This window comes from Nyctibius grandis, chromosome 11, assembly GCF_013368605.1.
Source record: "Nyctibius grandis isolate bNycGra1 chromosome 11, bNycGra1.pri, whole genome shotgun sequence".
NCBI classification, from domain to species: domain Eukaryota; kingdom Metazoa; phylum Chordata; class Aves; order Nyctibiiformes; family Nyctibiidae; genus Nyctibius; species Nyctibius grandis.
The window spans coordinates 7512470-7525938 of NC_090668.1; the positions used below are offsets into that span (position 1 = coordinate 7512470).

Here is a 13469-nt window from a genome sequence, read left to right on the forward strand (position 1 = left end):
ATTATTACAGTGGAATTTGTTCTATATATAAGGTGGGAAGTTTTTGTGTTTTCAAATGTAAAATAAATATATCAAAAAACATTATTAATCCCTAACATTCTGTGATTCTGTGAAAATTACGTTAACCTACCAAGTTTGTATTTGACACTTTGGTTAAATTATAATGTTTATATTTAAATAGAATTAATCTTTATTTTAGAATAGCTGATAAAATGACAGATGCTGTTTTAAAGCATCGTCTTCTCAACTGAAAACAGAACCTACCAATATAGTTTCATATCTGTCTGTCCCTGTAAACACACCTACACAGGGGAATAATCTTCCATGAAAAGTAAAAGTGGGTGCCTAATGAAATTTTTTTTTCAGAAATAAATACCTTTATATAGTCAGGATAGGAAAAGAGAATCCTATTCCAAGGCAGGTTTTAAAAAATGCACGTGAAGCATGCTACTTCAGCCTTGTATAGGTGTTGTTTTATCCTTGTAGGGTAAAAATTAGGTGAAGAAGATTAGGTGAAGATTAATTAAAGAATTAGGTGAAAATTAACCTGCCTTTGATCAATAAATAATGATTTAATATTGTTTTCATATCGTGTGAACTGCGGATTGAAACTCATTTAATTAGGCAGTAAAGCTAATTACCAGTACAGCAAAATTAATATAACTGGTAATATGGTGATACTCAGAATATTAACAAAGGAAAGGTATAAATGTTCTTTGTTTTTACAGATCAAACCAAGCAAGATAACGCTTCTTTTTTAAATTCAAAATTATTTCTCCAGCTGAAGAAAAGGCAATCTAGAAATACAAATGAAAAAAATTTACTCTAAATTGTCTGGCCTCTGAGCATTCCTAGCTTTTCTTGGCTTGAGAAATACAATGTACGTATAGAAGATGCTTCCATTTCAGCTCTGGGGAGCCGTGCTAAGTAATCAGATGCCACAGCAATGAGCACAGCACTCAGTAAAGCAGCCTTCCTTTTTATGTAAATAACTTTGTTGTTTCAAAAAATATTCTAGGGGAAGAATAAAGCATAAAACTCAACTCAATACATATGTTGAATTACTTTGCAGCTTGTTATGTTTAATACCAGCTAACTTGTTTGTTGCAGTCCCACTTTTGTATGACCTTTTGACACTGCTCACAATTTATTTTCTTCTATGGAGCTTATTTGAACTTCGTCACATTTTTTCACATGTTAAAAAAACCCAACAAAGTAAAAGTTCTTTTCCTTTTGGTTTACTTTAGACAAACAATTTGAATTTCTAGCCATCTTTATTTATTATTGTATATATTTATGATGCATTTGTGTTGTGTGTCTTTGTGCATATTTGTATAGTAACAGTGATAGCTTCTGTTATAAGCAAAGTTCAAGAAGTGAATTTTGTGTTTATTCTGAAATAGTATTGTCCGTGGGCAGATTTATCTTCTCTGTGAGTATATTCTGTAGGACTGGTCCCAGCTCCCCTGCAAATCCTGTTTTGAGAAGAACACTTTAATTGGAGCAGATGGAAATTGCTGCATATGATGCAAAGCGTAATCAGGCATCTTTTGTAGATGTGGAGCTTTCTGTGGCTTGTTGTGTTATGATTTTCTGTTCTTACTATCGCAAACCTGTTACCTCTTCCCACCAGGCGTAGGTGTAGGTCAGTTGATGCTGTTGTAGTTATACACCAACACTTAAAGGCTCCATACAGTAGTGGTTCATAATATGTCAGTAGTAGTTTTTGGACAGGAATTTCACCTGCTCAGTTTTGCTTGCTCAGTACGAATTGCTCCGTCCTCTCCATTCCTTGCAGTAGTTCACAGACGGTACAGAAGAGCCTCTCTCTAAGGCTGGTCCCGGTATACTGTGAAGTACTGTGAAGTACTGTGGATTACTGTGGATTACTTCGTACAGGTTTTTTTTCTTGAAGGTTGTGCTAGGAAAGGGACCTTATACCCAAATTACTTCTGTGATGTAAGCCACAAGAACAGAATATTACACATCCAAATTATAAAGTTAGCTGATATTCTGAGTAAGTTTTGTCACACGTTTCCAATACAGAAGAGTGCAGTAGCCATACAGTGCATTGCTTCTGAGAAATATGGCTTTTCTATTTTGAAGTTATTAATTATTGAATTGATTTCATGTAGACTTTTAGTTTCTGTTTGGAATCTCAGGTTTAAGAAAATGAATGTGAATTGCTGAAAGGTTGTTTTGTGATGTGCTTCCATTTATTTGCTTTTAGTTTACTGAAGAAAAAAGTAACGTTCTTATTTTTCTTTTTCTTTCCTTCTGATTTTTTAGGTCACTCTGCAATACAGTAAATGCTTACAGCCTCACCTGCAGTAATTGTGCAGAAAACTGCACCTATGTTCTTTTTAGTAATAAGATCACTTTTCTAATGGACCTGTTGATACACCAGTTTACGGTATGTAAAATAACTATTTTAATTTAGAAATTTTTGTGTGCTTTACAAACATATTAGAGTATTTAGAGTATAAGAACACCAGGAGATATATGAGAATAAAGGTTCAAAAGAATAAGATTCTTTTGTTGTATGTATTTGGTAACTATCTACTGTACTTCTATACACATGGATATACTTGCTTCTACTAATAATTTCTGCAAAAGCGTACGTACAGGGAACTCTAGTGAGTGGACAGTGTTCTAGCTTTAATGTTTTCTGAGGTTTTCTTCTTTAATTCACGCTATAGTAATATTTGAAGTATAGAATATTATGAGTTGTCCATGTGTTGATTCTTATGTGTTTCAGTATCGGGAATATTTCAGGTCAATACGTTGCTGAGTTTGATTTGCTGAAGTGCTTAAATAGCAAGACTCTTTAACTGTGAAAGTTTTAATTTTCCAATGTTTCATTTAATTTGAAATGTCATTAAATATTTTATTTGAAAACTCATTTTTAATTCATAGTGACCTGCTCATCATAAGATATTTAGTCTTGGTTTTCTACTTATAAATTGTGTGTATGTATTTTCATGAGCCAAGCAGTTTGTTAATTGAAAAGTTATGTACATACTTTAAATAATTTAAATGACGCTGTTAGAATCAACAAGCCATAGGACTGTTGACGAACACTTTAAAAAGATAGTCCAAAGGTCCTTGACACAAAGAAAACACGAACGCAACCTGTGCATTCTCCTCTAAGTAGCTGCCAGCTCATTGTTCTTCGCCAAATCTTTCCAAGAGGATTCCAGGTGTTAGATTTCACATATACTTAGTGAAAGGTGCGTGTATTGTGCTGGGCCAGTCACAACACTGCTGGCTCTCTGCAGAGCGAGCCAGAGCACAGGCTCCGTGGGTAATTACACAAGAGATGAAATCCTTCAGCACTTTACAAGTGACAAGGTTCATTCTGATGCCAAACACCTTCCCTTTTCTCAGTGTAGCGCTGTGCAAACGACCTGCACTTTTCCCGAAGAAATACAGAGGATATTTGTTAGGAAATGTTGGCCACCTAGAGATCAGAGATACTACATAAGAAAAATTTACTACACTTAGAGCTGTTTTCAGTCTGTTGCCAAATACTACCCTTGAATTGCAGCAAAACTGTAATTAAAGCTTAATGTTTCCCATGATCCACAGTGGACTTTTCTTTCCTATGCATAAAGTCTCCTATGTTCTCTTCAGGCAAAATTGGCCCTTAAACTATGATATCTTCGTAGTTCCATGAAGTACAATTTTAAGTACAAAAAAATAAATAGAGTGACGCTTTTCTAACCCTGGTTTTTCACTCTTGAAAATATAATAAATCAGATAGATTTTTCTTTTTTACGGAAAAGAAATGGACAAGTGGAGAGCACTTTTTTTTAATTGGACCAAGCTCTGAATACCAAAGTATTAAAACATCACCCCTCCAAAGAATTTAGCTGCCCGCAGTATTCCTGGTTTGGTGAGCTGTATGATGCTGTCTTTGCCTGTGTTGTGTGTATTTCCACTTACTGTTGGAACATAAACCCCAAGTATTACCAGGAGTAATAAATGAGAACGTGTATTTGCGAGCTTTTAACAAATTGTTAAACGAGTATGCCAGTATTTCCTGCATATAAAACAGAAAGAATCCAGTTCTGAGAAAGCTTTAAATACATTCTTGAATACAGCAAGTATGAACCTTACTTCCAAACAATTTAATGTAGTTTTAGTTTTGGTTTTATTTATGAAAATGAAATGCAATGTCACCTTCACTTTTGCTGAAACTCAGAGCTGTGCATTTTAAAGAATGAAATTTAAAGCAATCACTTCTCATTGGTGACAAAATGTTCATTTTTCTTTACACGGGTGTAACATTTTTCTCTTCAAAATATTACTTGAAGAATTATAAAAATACAAATTATTTTTTTCTCCAATGAAAGCTTGAGTACCAATGGGAAATGCTCAAATAACAAATTAGGGTATTTCTTACTTTTTGTGACATCAAGCCTGCCCAAGGTAATTATTAGAAGTGACTTTCCCTTATCTCATACCTAAACAAACCGGTAGGAAACCTTCTGTAGACTTCACTTACCATTTTTACTTTTCATAGCCTCCTTACCAGCTCAGGTAATGCCTAAGCCTGTGTCTGTTGAGGTCAGTAGTAGCCTGTCTCCTGATTTCAGTGGTTAATGGATCAAACCTTCCCACCTACATTCTTAGATGTCGTGTGCTCCTCTTGTAACTTCATTTATCTCCAGGCTGCTAGCTCCGCCCTTCTTTGTCTCCCGTACCTAGAAGATAGTTGTGAAATAATGAAAACTTTTTTAATTCTATATTTTGGAAAGTTTCACACTGAGAGAAACAAATAATTACATGGAGCTGAAAGCATGTAAGGATAGTTTTTTATTTTGGGAGGGGCTCTAGTGAAGTGACGGCTGTCATGTACTTTTCCATGAAGGTGTCTGAAAAATCCATATATATAAACCATACATATCTGGGCCTGCATTTGTAAATAATTTGATCTGTTTAGTAGACAGAAATTTTAACTTTTTTTTCAGCCTTCCCCTGCACTCATACTAAAGGACAAAAGGTAAAGTTTAGAACAAAACTTAAAGAAAAAAAAATTAAAAAGAAATTTGTACTACCTGGAGTTCATCTGTGCCTTTAGCTTTTTGGTTTTCTTTTTAGTTTTTTGTTTCTCCTCTCCATCTTTTAATGGTTCCACAGGAACAGAACTCTCAGTCACAATATCCACAATGTCCTTCTTATGTTGGGGGCCCCAGAGCTGGACGCAGCACTGCAGGGGGGGTCTCATGAGAGCAGAGCAGAGGGGCAGAATCCCCTCCCTCGACCTGCTGGCCACGCTGCTGGGGATGCAGCCCAGGATACGGTTGGCCTTCTGGGCTGCAAGCGCACATTGTCAGCTCATGGTGAGCTTCTCATCAACCATCACCCCCCAGTCCTTCTCCTCAGGGCTGCTCTCAATCCATTCTCTGCCCAGCCTGTATTTGTGCTTGGGATTGCCCCGACCCATGTGCAAGGACCTTGCACTTGGCCTTGTTGAACTTCATGCGGGCCTGCTTCTCAAGCCTGTTTGGGTGCTTCAAAAGGTTTGAAGATTTTTCCGTTTAAGTTTAATAGCTCTATATTTAAAATTTTTCATGGCTGTGAAGGATTATGCTTTTTACAAGACAAATAAAAACTTAAACAAGTTTTCAGTGACACAGCTCTACATTGCTGACTGAGCACTGTTTGGGTTTTTTTTGTTAGCACGAAAAAAAGTGCTCTGATATGCGGAGGTACTTTTGGTGACATGAGTCAGAACGGAGTAACATTTTCAGCTATATTAAATGTGTGCCTAAGTGCTTTACTGGATTGGGGCCATATTGTTTGGAATCTTGCAGAATTAAGTCCTAGATGCTGGGCAGAGCTGAAGAGCTTATGGCAGCTCTGCACAAGCAAGGGAATCCCTACACAAGGGGAATTCTCTGCTGAATGGCTTAACAGTTGTATGGAGACCAGACCAGAGCTGAGAGTCTGGTCATCAGAGCATTCGGCTTCAAAAACTGACCTAGAGACACTAGGACTCTTGATTAGGCCCAGCATAGGCAGTCACCATAAATGCTAAAATAGTGTTGAGATGTTGGGTGTGTCAAATAATTGAACAATAGCTACATTTTTCCTGATTTTCCTTTGTGATTTAAAAATGTTTTATGCCAATTACTTGACAAGTCAGTTTAAGTGTGTAATTGTACCTGTAGATTAGTGTCAGTTAAACTGCTAAACCTATTAAGCCTCAGAAATAAAAATGTGGGATGTTTTAACATTTACTCGTCCAAAGCCCATGTTCAACAAACACAGTTTCTCTGAATATCATTAATTCCTTGTGTAATCACACAAAGAAACCAGAGCTTGAAAGCTTTCATAATTACACTATTAAATCTTAAGATTTCCTACCCCCTTGCTTGATATAATAATCAACAAGCAAAGTAATACATCACTTTTGCAAGCACCCCAATTAATTTTGAACATAAATCCCAACACAGTTTCACACTATCCCATTAATTACTTCTTCAGTAAAAGAGCTGATCTTTTGTCACTCGTTTGAGTTCATATAAACGGAAAATATTAAAGGTAGGAATTAAGTTCAAATGTACCGATTTTCTGTAAAACAGTGTTTTCCTTCTATCTCCTCTTTGACTTACACCATATAAAAACCACATTTGTTCTTGCTTTATGTTAATGCACACACACACATTTTCCCCAAAAATCAAATGTGAAAAATCAGCTCTGGAATAAATGATTGTATTAAGAGTGCCAGATCTATTTTACAAATTAGGAAGAACAGTTTTATATTAAGGCATGAACTTGTGTAGCTAAGGGCTATTAGTTCTTATATGTACATTCAGCTAGAGGACAAAAATAGACATCTGTTTATAGTACTGTTCATTATAGCAAATGGAAGGCTCTACTGCAGAACATTATTAAATCTTTTAGGAAATAAGTTATATATAATTTTTTATCTTAGGTGAAAAAGCAGTGAGTAGCATTTGTTAGCAATTTTTAAAACTTGGTGTTCTTAGTACAAGGTCGCCACATTTAAATTGATTTATACATTGCAAAGCTTAATCTATCTGTTTCAGTAGGCAATTAGAATCATTAGGCATGAATTATTTTAGTCAACAGAAGTTACTGGAGCAACATAATATTATTTTTCCTATTGAGCTTGAATAAGCAGCTAAAGACTTCTCACTTGCTCACTTGGCTCGTCACCAGCAGCAGACTATTACAATGAGTTTTAAGTACCGACACAAGGCTCAGAGCTAATGAATAATGAAGAAACGCGCATGTTGTTCTTTGTCACCAAGTGTTACCAAATCCCTCCTGATACCTATACAGGGAGGAACGATTTTCTGTGACCTCACTTGCTTATACGGAGTGTAAATGATTTTAACCTGGAATAAAAATAAAATTTAAGCCGATATTGATTGCTAATTACAGCGTTGAACGCCTCGAGCTGTCTTATAAAAGTGCCTCCACGGAGGTCTGTTGGTACGTGGAGTCCAGCAGCGTTCAGCCCAGTACCTGGGAGCCCCATGTCTTGATTGACACATCTGTGCTGCCAGGATTCTGCCTGTAAAGCTGCAGGACTTCCACACACACTTCACTTACTGTTTGATCATAACAGGGCAGAATTTCAGCTGGCTTAAATTATCTTGCACTGCAGAAATGAAAAAATAAAATAAAGTTTAAAAAAAAAAAATTAAATTCTACTCTCCATGAGGATTTCCTTCCAGATCTGTATCCTGCATATAGATTTGTCTTCAGATTTACATGCTGTACATCTCAGCTTCACTGCCATTTTAGGAGTGGGCTCTAGTTTAATCATTTAGAAAAATGGGATTCCGTTCCTCTGAGGTCTGTTCAGAGACAACTGCATGTTGTGCTTCTGACATGATTGACCAGTGACTGACATCTGATGGACAAGTGCAGTGGTCCATCAGGTGATGTTTTATACTGAGATGTTCAGGCCTTATTCATGGGACATGTTTTTCCTGCTGTCCTTAATAGTTAAAATATGAAGGTATCTGTAAAAGTGCTCAGACTTTCTCCACGCCTAATTTGATTTTGCAGGTGGAAAGCATTTCCCGTTGCATCTTTTAGAACTGTAATATTCATGTCGTCCTTTACCATGTCCCAGTATGTCAGGTTGTGCCCTAGAATTTGTGCGATTTTTCTGTCTTCTCAGGTAGTTCCTTAGTTGGCTTTTGGGTTTGTTTGAGGGTTTTTTGGAGCCTTGCCTTAAGGGTCCTCTTGCCTTTGAGGAGTACTTAGTAGCTAAGTATTTCAAAGAGCTTCGGGTTAGCTTTAGTAGTAAACTGCTCAGCTGAGAAGTTCTGACACTTACTAGGAAAAGAGAATTCTCTCGTAGGCTCTTTTGGGTGTGAAGGAACCACCGTAATTCACGTGTCTCGATGCGGTGAAGGTTGCCGTCTCTCCCTGGCTTAAAACAGCTGCGTGTTACCCTCTTTGCATACCTCAGCAGGTAATATTTGTTCTAAATTCAGTTATGCAGAAGCTCGCAGCACAGCTGAATACTTCCTTGGAGACTGGAAAAATTTTGTGTTCCCCAGCGCCCTTTGCCGTTGGTACCAGGTGGCCCCTCCTGTGGCCTTCCCGGGGTTGTCTGTACCTCCTGCCCAGACACTTCAGTGTGCTCCTTCCTAAAGGCAAACTAGTGCTGTTCCAGATACAATTATTTTTCTTCTTAGTTATGGTTTGAGTTTTATGACAACCAGTCTCGCTTTGTTTTGGTTAAAATTGCTGTATTTTTTCTGACATTAAAATTCCACATAAAATACTCTGGAAGGATGCTTACTTCAGGATAATATTTTTGTAATTTTTTGTTTGTTTTTTTGCTATGAAGGAGAAAGTCCATCTGGGATTAGATCTCATTGCAAAGATCATTCCTGTTGCCTGCAAAGTATATTACCTTGATTATTGATTATGATATTATTGAATTATTGATTACGATACAACAGTAAATGTTATTCCTTCCACAGAAAACAGCTCTCTTTCCTCTGTATTACTGAACGATTTGTGTACCCTAGACATTTAATATGTCTTCATGGTAACACAGTGTAGTAGTCAAAATGAACCATCTCGGTAGCTTGTTTATTTGCAGTCAAGTTTAAAAAAAAATATTTTTTTTTGCTAGTGACTCATCAAAAATCTTGTTTGTGCATAAGAACACCACAGTCATACTAATGGAATACTCTGCTGCTCTAAGGCTTCCGTCAGTCCTCATACACTAAACGCTGTTTTGACCTGATTTATTCTCTTTCAGCTTGTATTATCTGCGTAAGGGGTGTGGACCTTTTCTTGTACCTGAGGTGCTTTGATGTCCATCAACACTGCTAGAATATGTTACCTTTTTATTATTTTTGGTGTACTTATATGCAGCTTTCTAAGTGTTTCTTTACAAACTTCCATTATTTTTACTGAATTGTGGTGGTTTTTTTCTTTTTTTGTCTTTACTTAGGTTAGTGTTCCAGATGACCATAATGCTACTTCAGGCGGGAGTGCAAATAAGCAGGTGTTTGAAGGTTTAACAACAGGACTTCTGAGGGTAACTGCTGTGATTTTCAGATGTCTAATCTCCAACTTCCCAGATGGAAACAACCACTCTGCTGCACTGAAGATACTACAGGAAGTGAAAAGTAAATCCTCGCAAGTAGAAGCCTTCAACAGCAGAGTCCAAGACCTGATCAGGTTAAAAAAAATAATGAAACTGCTCTAAACTTTCTTTACGACAGAGAAAGAAAATTGCAATGATTTAAGAAAGGAACAAACTGCTTTAGCTCTTAACTTAGTAAGAGTAGTCTCTGTGTGTGTAGTCAAGAAGACTATCAAAGTGCTATATTCTCGAACAAAAATGTTCTTCAAAAGACTGCAGACACAGAAATACAGAAAACCAGGAGTCTTTTAATTTTGGACTTGTTTTTTTTGTGTCCTTTCCATCAGTTTCATCTCCTAATTACCTAGGAGTCAGCTTCCATATTTTCATTATTTTCTCTCAATTCTGTGTGCCAACTGTGTATGCCCATTGCCCATGTGATCCTGTATATCATAAATGCATTCATATAAGCTTGCCATAAAATATATACCTCCTATTACAAAGATTACCTAATAATTCCTATAATCTGATTTCAACTTTTATAACGTGGCTGTATTTTAATAGCAATTTTCTTTCATAAGTACTATTTCTTGAGGAAAATTTCAATCAAAATAACTCAGTGAGTTGCAGAAGTAGAGTAAAAGAGAATACGTTGTTTTGCTCATTTTTACTCAAAACATTCTAATTCTTTGGTAAAAACACATGAACCTGAGTATATTGATACATATAATTAAGATATATTTAATATGTTTTATATATATATAAAACTAATATATACCCAACAATATATTAGACTTGCTAAAAATGTATAGTTTCACTACTAAATTACATAAATAGTCATCAATACATCTTCAGCCCTCTGAAGAAATGAAATTCTGATTATATGCTTCTGAAAATGTGTCACAGTGAACATCTTCAGACTTTTCAAAGTGTGGTGTGATGCTGATGGATGCAGAAAAGACAGCTGGAGGAGGCAAGCAAAACAAATAGTTGTCATAGATACCAGTGACCTCTAAAACTTTCTTGTTCTCATGTAACCCACCTTCTCCCCAAACAGGTTTTGAAAGAGTGTGAAATTTGAGGATGTTGTATTCTCTCCATTTATGAATGGGAGGGTGGGAGGTCTGCTTATTGATATTTGTGCTGACCAGACATCTGACACTGACTGGGCCAAGCACAGGCATACCCTTAAGATAAGAAGATACATGAGAATCCAACTGGGTCCCTCACCTGGGGCACTTTAGGGGATCTGGTTATAACTGGAGAATGAAAGGCACGATGACAAGGTAATAGTGCAATTAGGAAAAAAAGAGACAGGGCATTTTAAAGCAGCCAAAACCAGACAAATTCTATTATTAATGAGAATCTTTCACCTCCAGGTCATTGTATCATATGTCCTTGGGGAGTTGATTAAATGAGAGTTTTAGGAAGATGAGGGAAGAAAGAGGAAAGTTGAAATGTTTTTTTTCCTATTTGGGGCTACTAGACCTGATGCATAAACAACAATTATCTACACACTGTCTGCATATTAAAAGGGTAGCCAAATTATTTGAACTATGCTACCATGGGTAAAAAGACTGGGAGATGGAGGCGGTAGATTAGAGAGCTTTGACATTCCACTTGTCTGTATGCTCAGTTCTTCAAGGGAGTGCTTCCTGCATCTTCTCATTGTCTCCAGATGCCATTAAAGAATAGGCCCAGTAGACTGAAAACTCATCCATTTCTTCTCTGCCAAAAGAGCAGCTGCTTTGTATCCAGGTATGGGTGTAAAGGAAGGGGGACAATGAGCAAGTTCTGCAGGTGTCAGTCAGGCTGTAGAGATGTTCCTAGGGAAAAAGGAAGAGACTATTGACGAGAATCGTGTCCCTTTTTGTGAGTAATCATCTATCAGTATAAACTGTATTTTATTTAGTTCTACTTCTCCCCTCCTATTTCACAGAGAGATTTCTAGCACTCAGCAGTTCTTTGTGACTGTGATGTATCTAACACCCAGCTCTGTTCCTGGAATTAGTCTGCTAATAATAATAATAAGCTTGCTTATCACCTGTGTGATCAAGTGGATTGCTTAGATCAAAATCTGCAAGAAATCTAATGCTGGTAACCTTTCATATTGCTAAATAGAACAGACAAACTTACCTGAGCAATGAGTGTGCAATTCATAACCTTTGTGCATCTTTAAGTGTTTTTAACTGCTATACTTCAGCAGCTTTAAAAATCTTGCATACTGCAGTTAGACTTCTTGCTTTATATACAGTGATTTTTTTTTATTAATTACTTTCTTTGCTTCAAAAAGCCTTGTGTCAGCAGGATAAACTTTGGCAGAAAGTCTAGATTCTAGTCCTGAAGAGAGATTAGTCTTTGAGCAGCCACACTGTTGAAGTTTTCTTCCCTAATCTTAAAAACCTCTTTTTTTTTTATCTTTAATAAATACTTGTATGGCTTCTGTGACAAGCATTATCAAATCAGTTTATTATTTATTTACTAGAATCAATATTATTCAATAATGTTCCATACTTAGTCAAGTCAGGGTGGTTTGGACATTATGGAAACATACACCCAATGGTGTTCCCATCTCGAGAAGCCTGTGCTCTAAGAGGCAATCTATAGCAAATGGACTTGACAAGCAAATAGACAGAACATCTGGTAGGATGGAATAACATTAATAACAGGATGGTTTCGTGTAGATTAGAAGTGTAAAAACAGTGCATCAGTTGATGGTGTCTGAAAGCAATTGGTTCCCCATGTCTGTTAAGTCAGGTGGAGGCACAAGTTATAATAGCAGTTCTGACTTTGACAAGAAGTTTCTCCCACTTGATAAGAGTGGAGGAAAGTACAAAGAAAATTAGAGGGGAAAGAGAAGAAGGAGGTGATTGCAGCAGGATATTTGTCTCCAGAAAGGAAGTTGATCTCACATAAGTCAGCAGAATGAACAGTTGAGATGGAGTAAAGCCTGAGAAGCTGAATGTTTCTGGTAGAAAAAGGAAAGTACGTGAAGTTAGTTGATATCAGCAAAGTGATGTGGAATAAAAAAATTATCTGTGTGCACAGTTTAAGTGGAGTTGATGGTGATCAAAGTATGAGAGAACCTGTTGTGGACAGAGATATCTTGGTATGGGGATGAACAGCAAAATTTTTGGTGTAGGTTTCCAAGCTATTAGAAATTCAAAGAAACTTCAGCAGGAGTGATCTGATGATGAACAATTTTGATCTGATCTACTCTGATAATAAAAAAGAAAAGAGGAAGTTTCAGTTTAAAAAAAAAAAGTCACTAGCATGTTTTTCACTGCATTGAGTTTTGGTTGAGCTCTTGAGGAGACTTTGATCCTAATATTTCTATACTGGTGGTGGAAGGTTGTTACTGGCATGTTCTATTAGTCTCTTAACTGTTGCATATATTTTAAAAAGGAAAAAAACCCCAGCAACTGGGCAGTAGTTGTTATGATATACGTATTGCAATAAAACGTTATCTGGGTAACATCATTGTCTTCTTGAATTAGTGTGTTCTACAAAGTTTATCTCTTCATGCTAAAAAGAAGTTGTGCTGTTGCAGAGCTAGCAAGATTATTATAAATCATTTAACTATGGCAAAATTCCATTGTCCTAGGAGTATGGTAAAATAAACATTTACATTCATCTTTCTTGTACAGTATAATACAAATTATCCTGCAACAGACAGATCTCTTAACAAAAACTATTGATAGTTACAGAGAGCCAGATCTGAAGTTACTGTAATTTGAATTGTTTTATTGAACCCTTTCAGAACAAGTATTTAAGTAATCACAAGTTGCATTTTGTAGGGTTTGAGAGTAGAGAAGCAGAAATTACTTCCTTTGCAAAGTTACCCAACTGGTATGGGACTATTTTTTTAACACCATTT

The 13469-nt window shown here is 36.5% G+C and overlaps 1 protein-coding gene across 2 annotated transcripts in view; it reads left to right on the forward strand.

The window, feature by feature from the left end:
- The window catches only part of SCAPER (S-phase cyclin A associated protein in the ER), a 154559-nt gene that overhangs the window by 108178 nt on the left and 32912 nt on the right, over positions 1-13469 (forward strand). For both annotated transcript variants that reach the window (XM_068410027.1, XM_068410028.1), the window contains exons 25-26: positions 2290-2413; positions 9458-9687. In XM_068410027.1, the coding sequence (XP_068266128.1) occupies positions 2290-2413; positions 9458-9687 (354 nt within the window). The remainder of the gene's footprint in view (positions 1-2289; positions 2414-9457; positions 9688-13469) is intronic.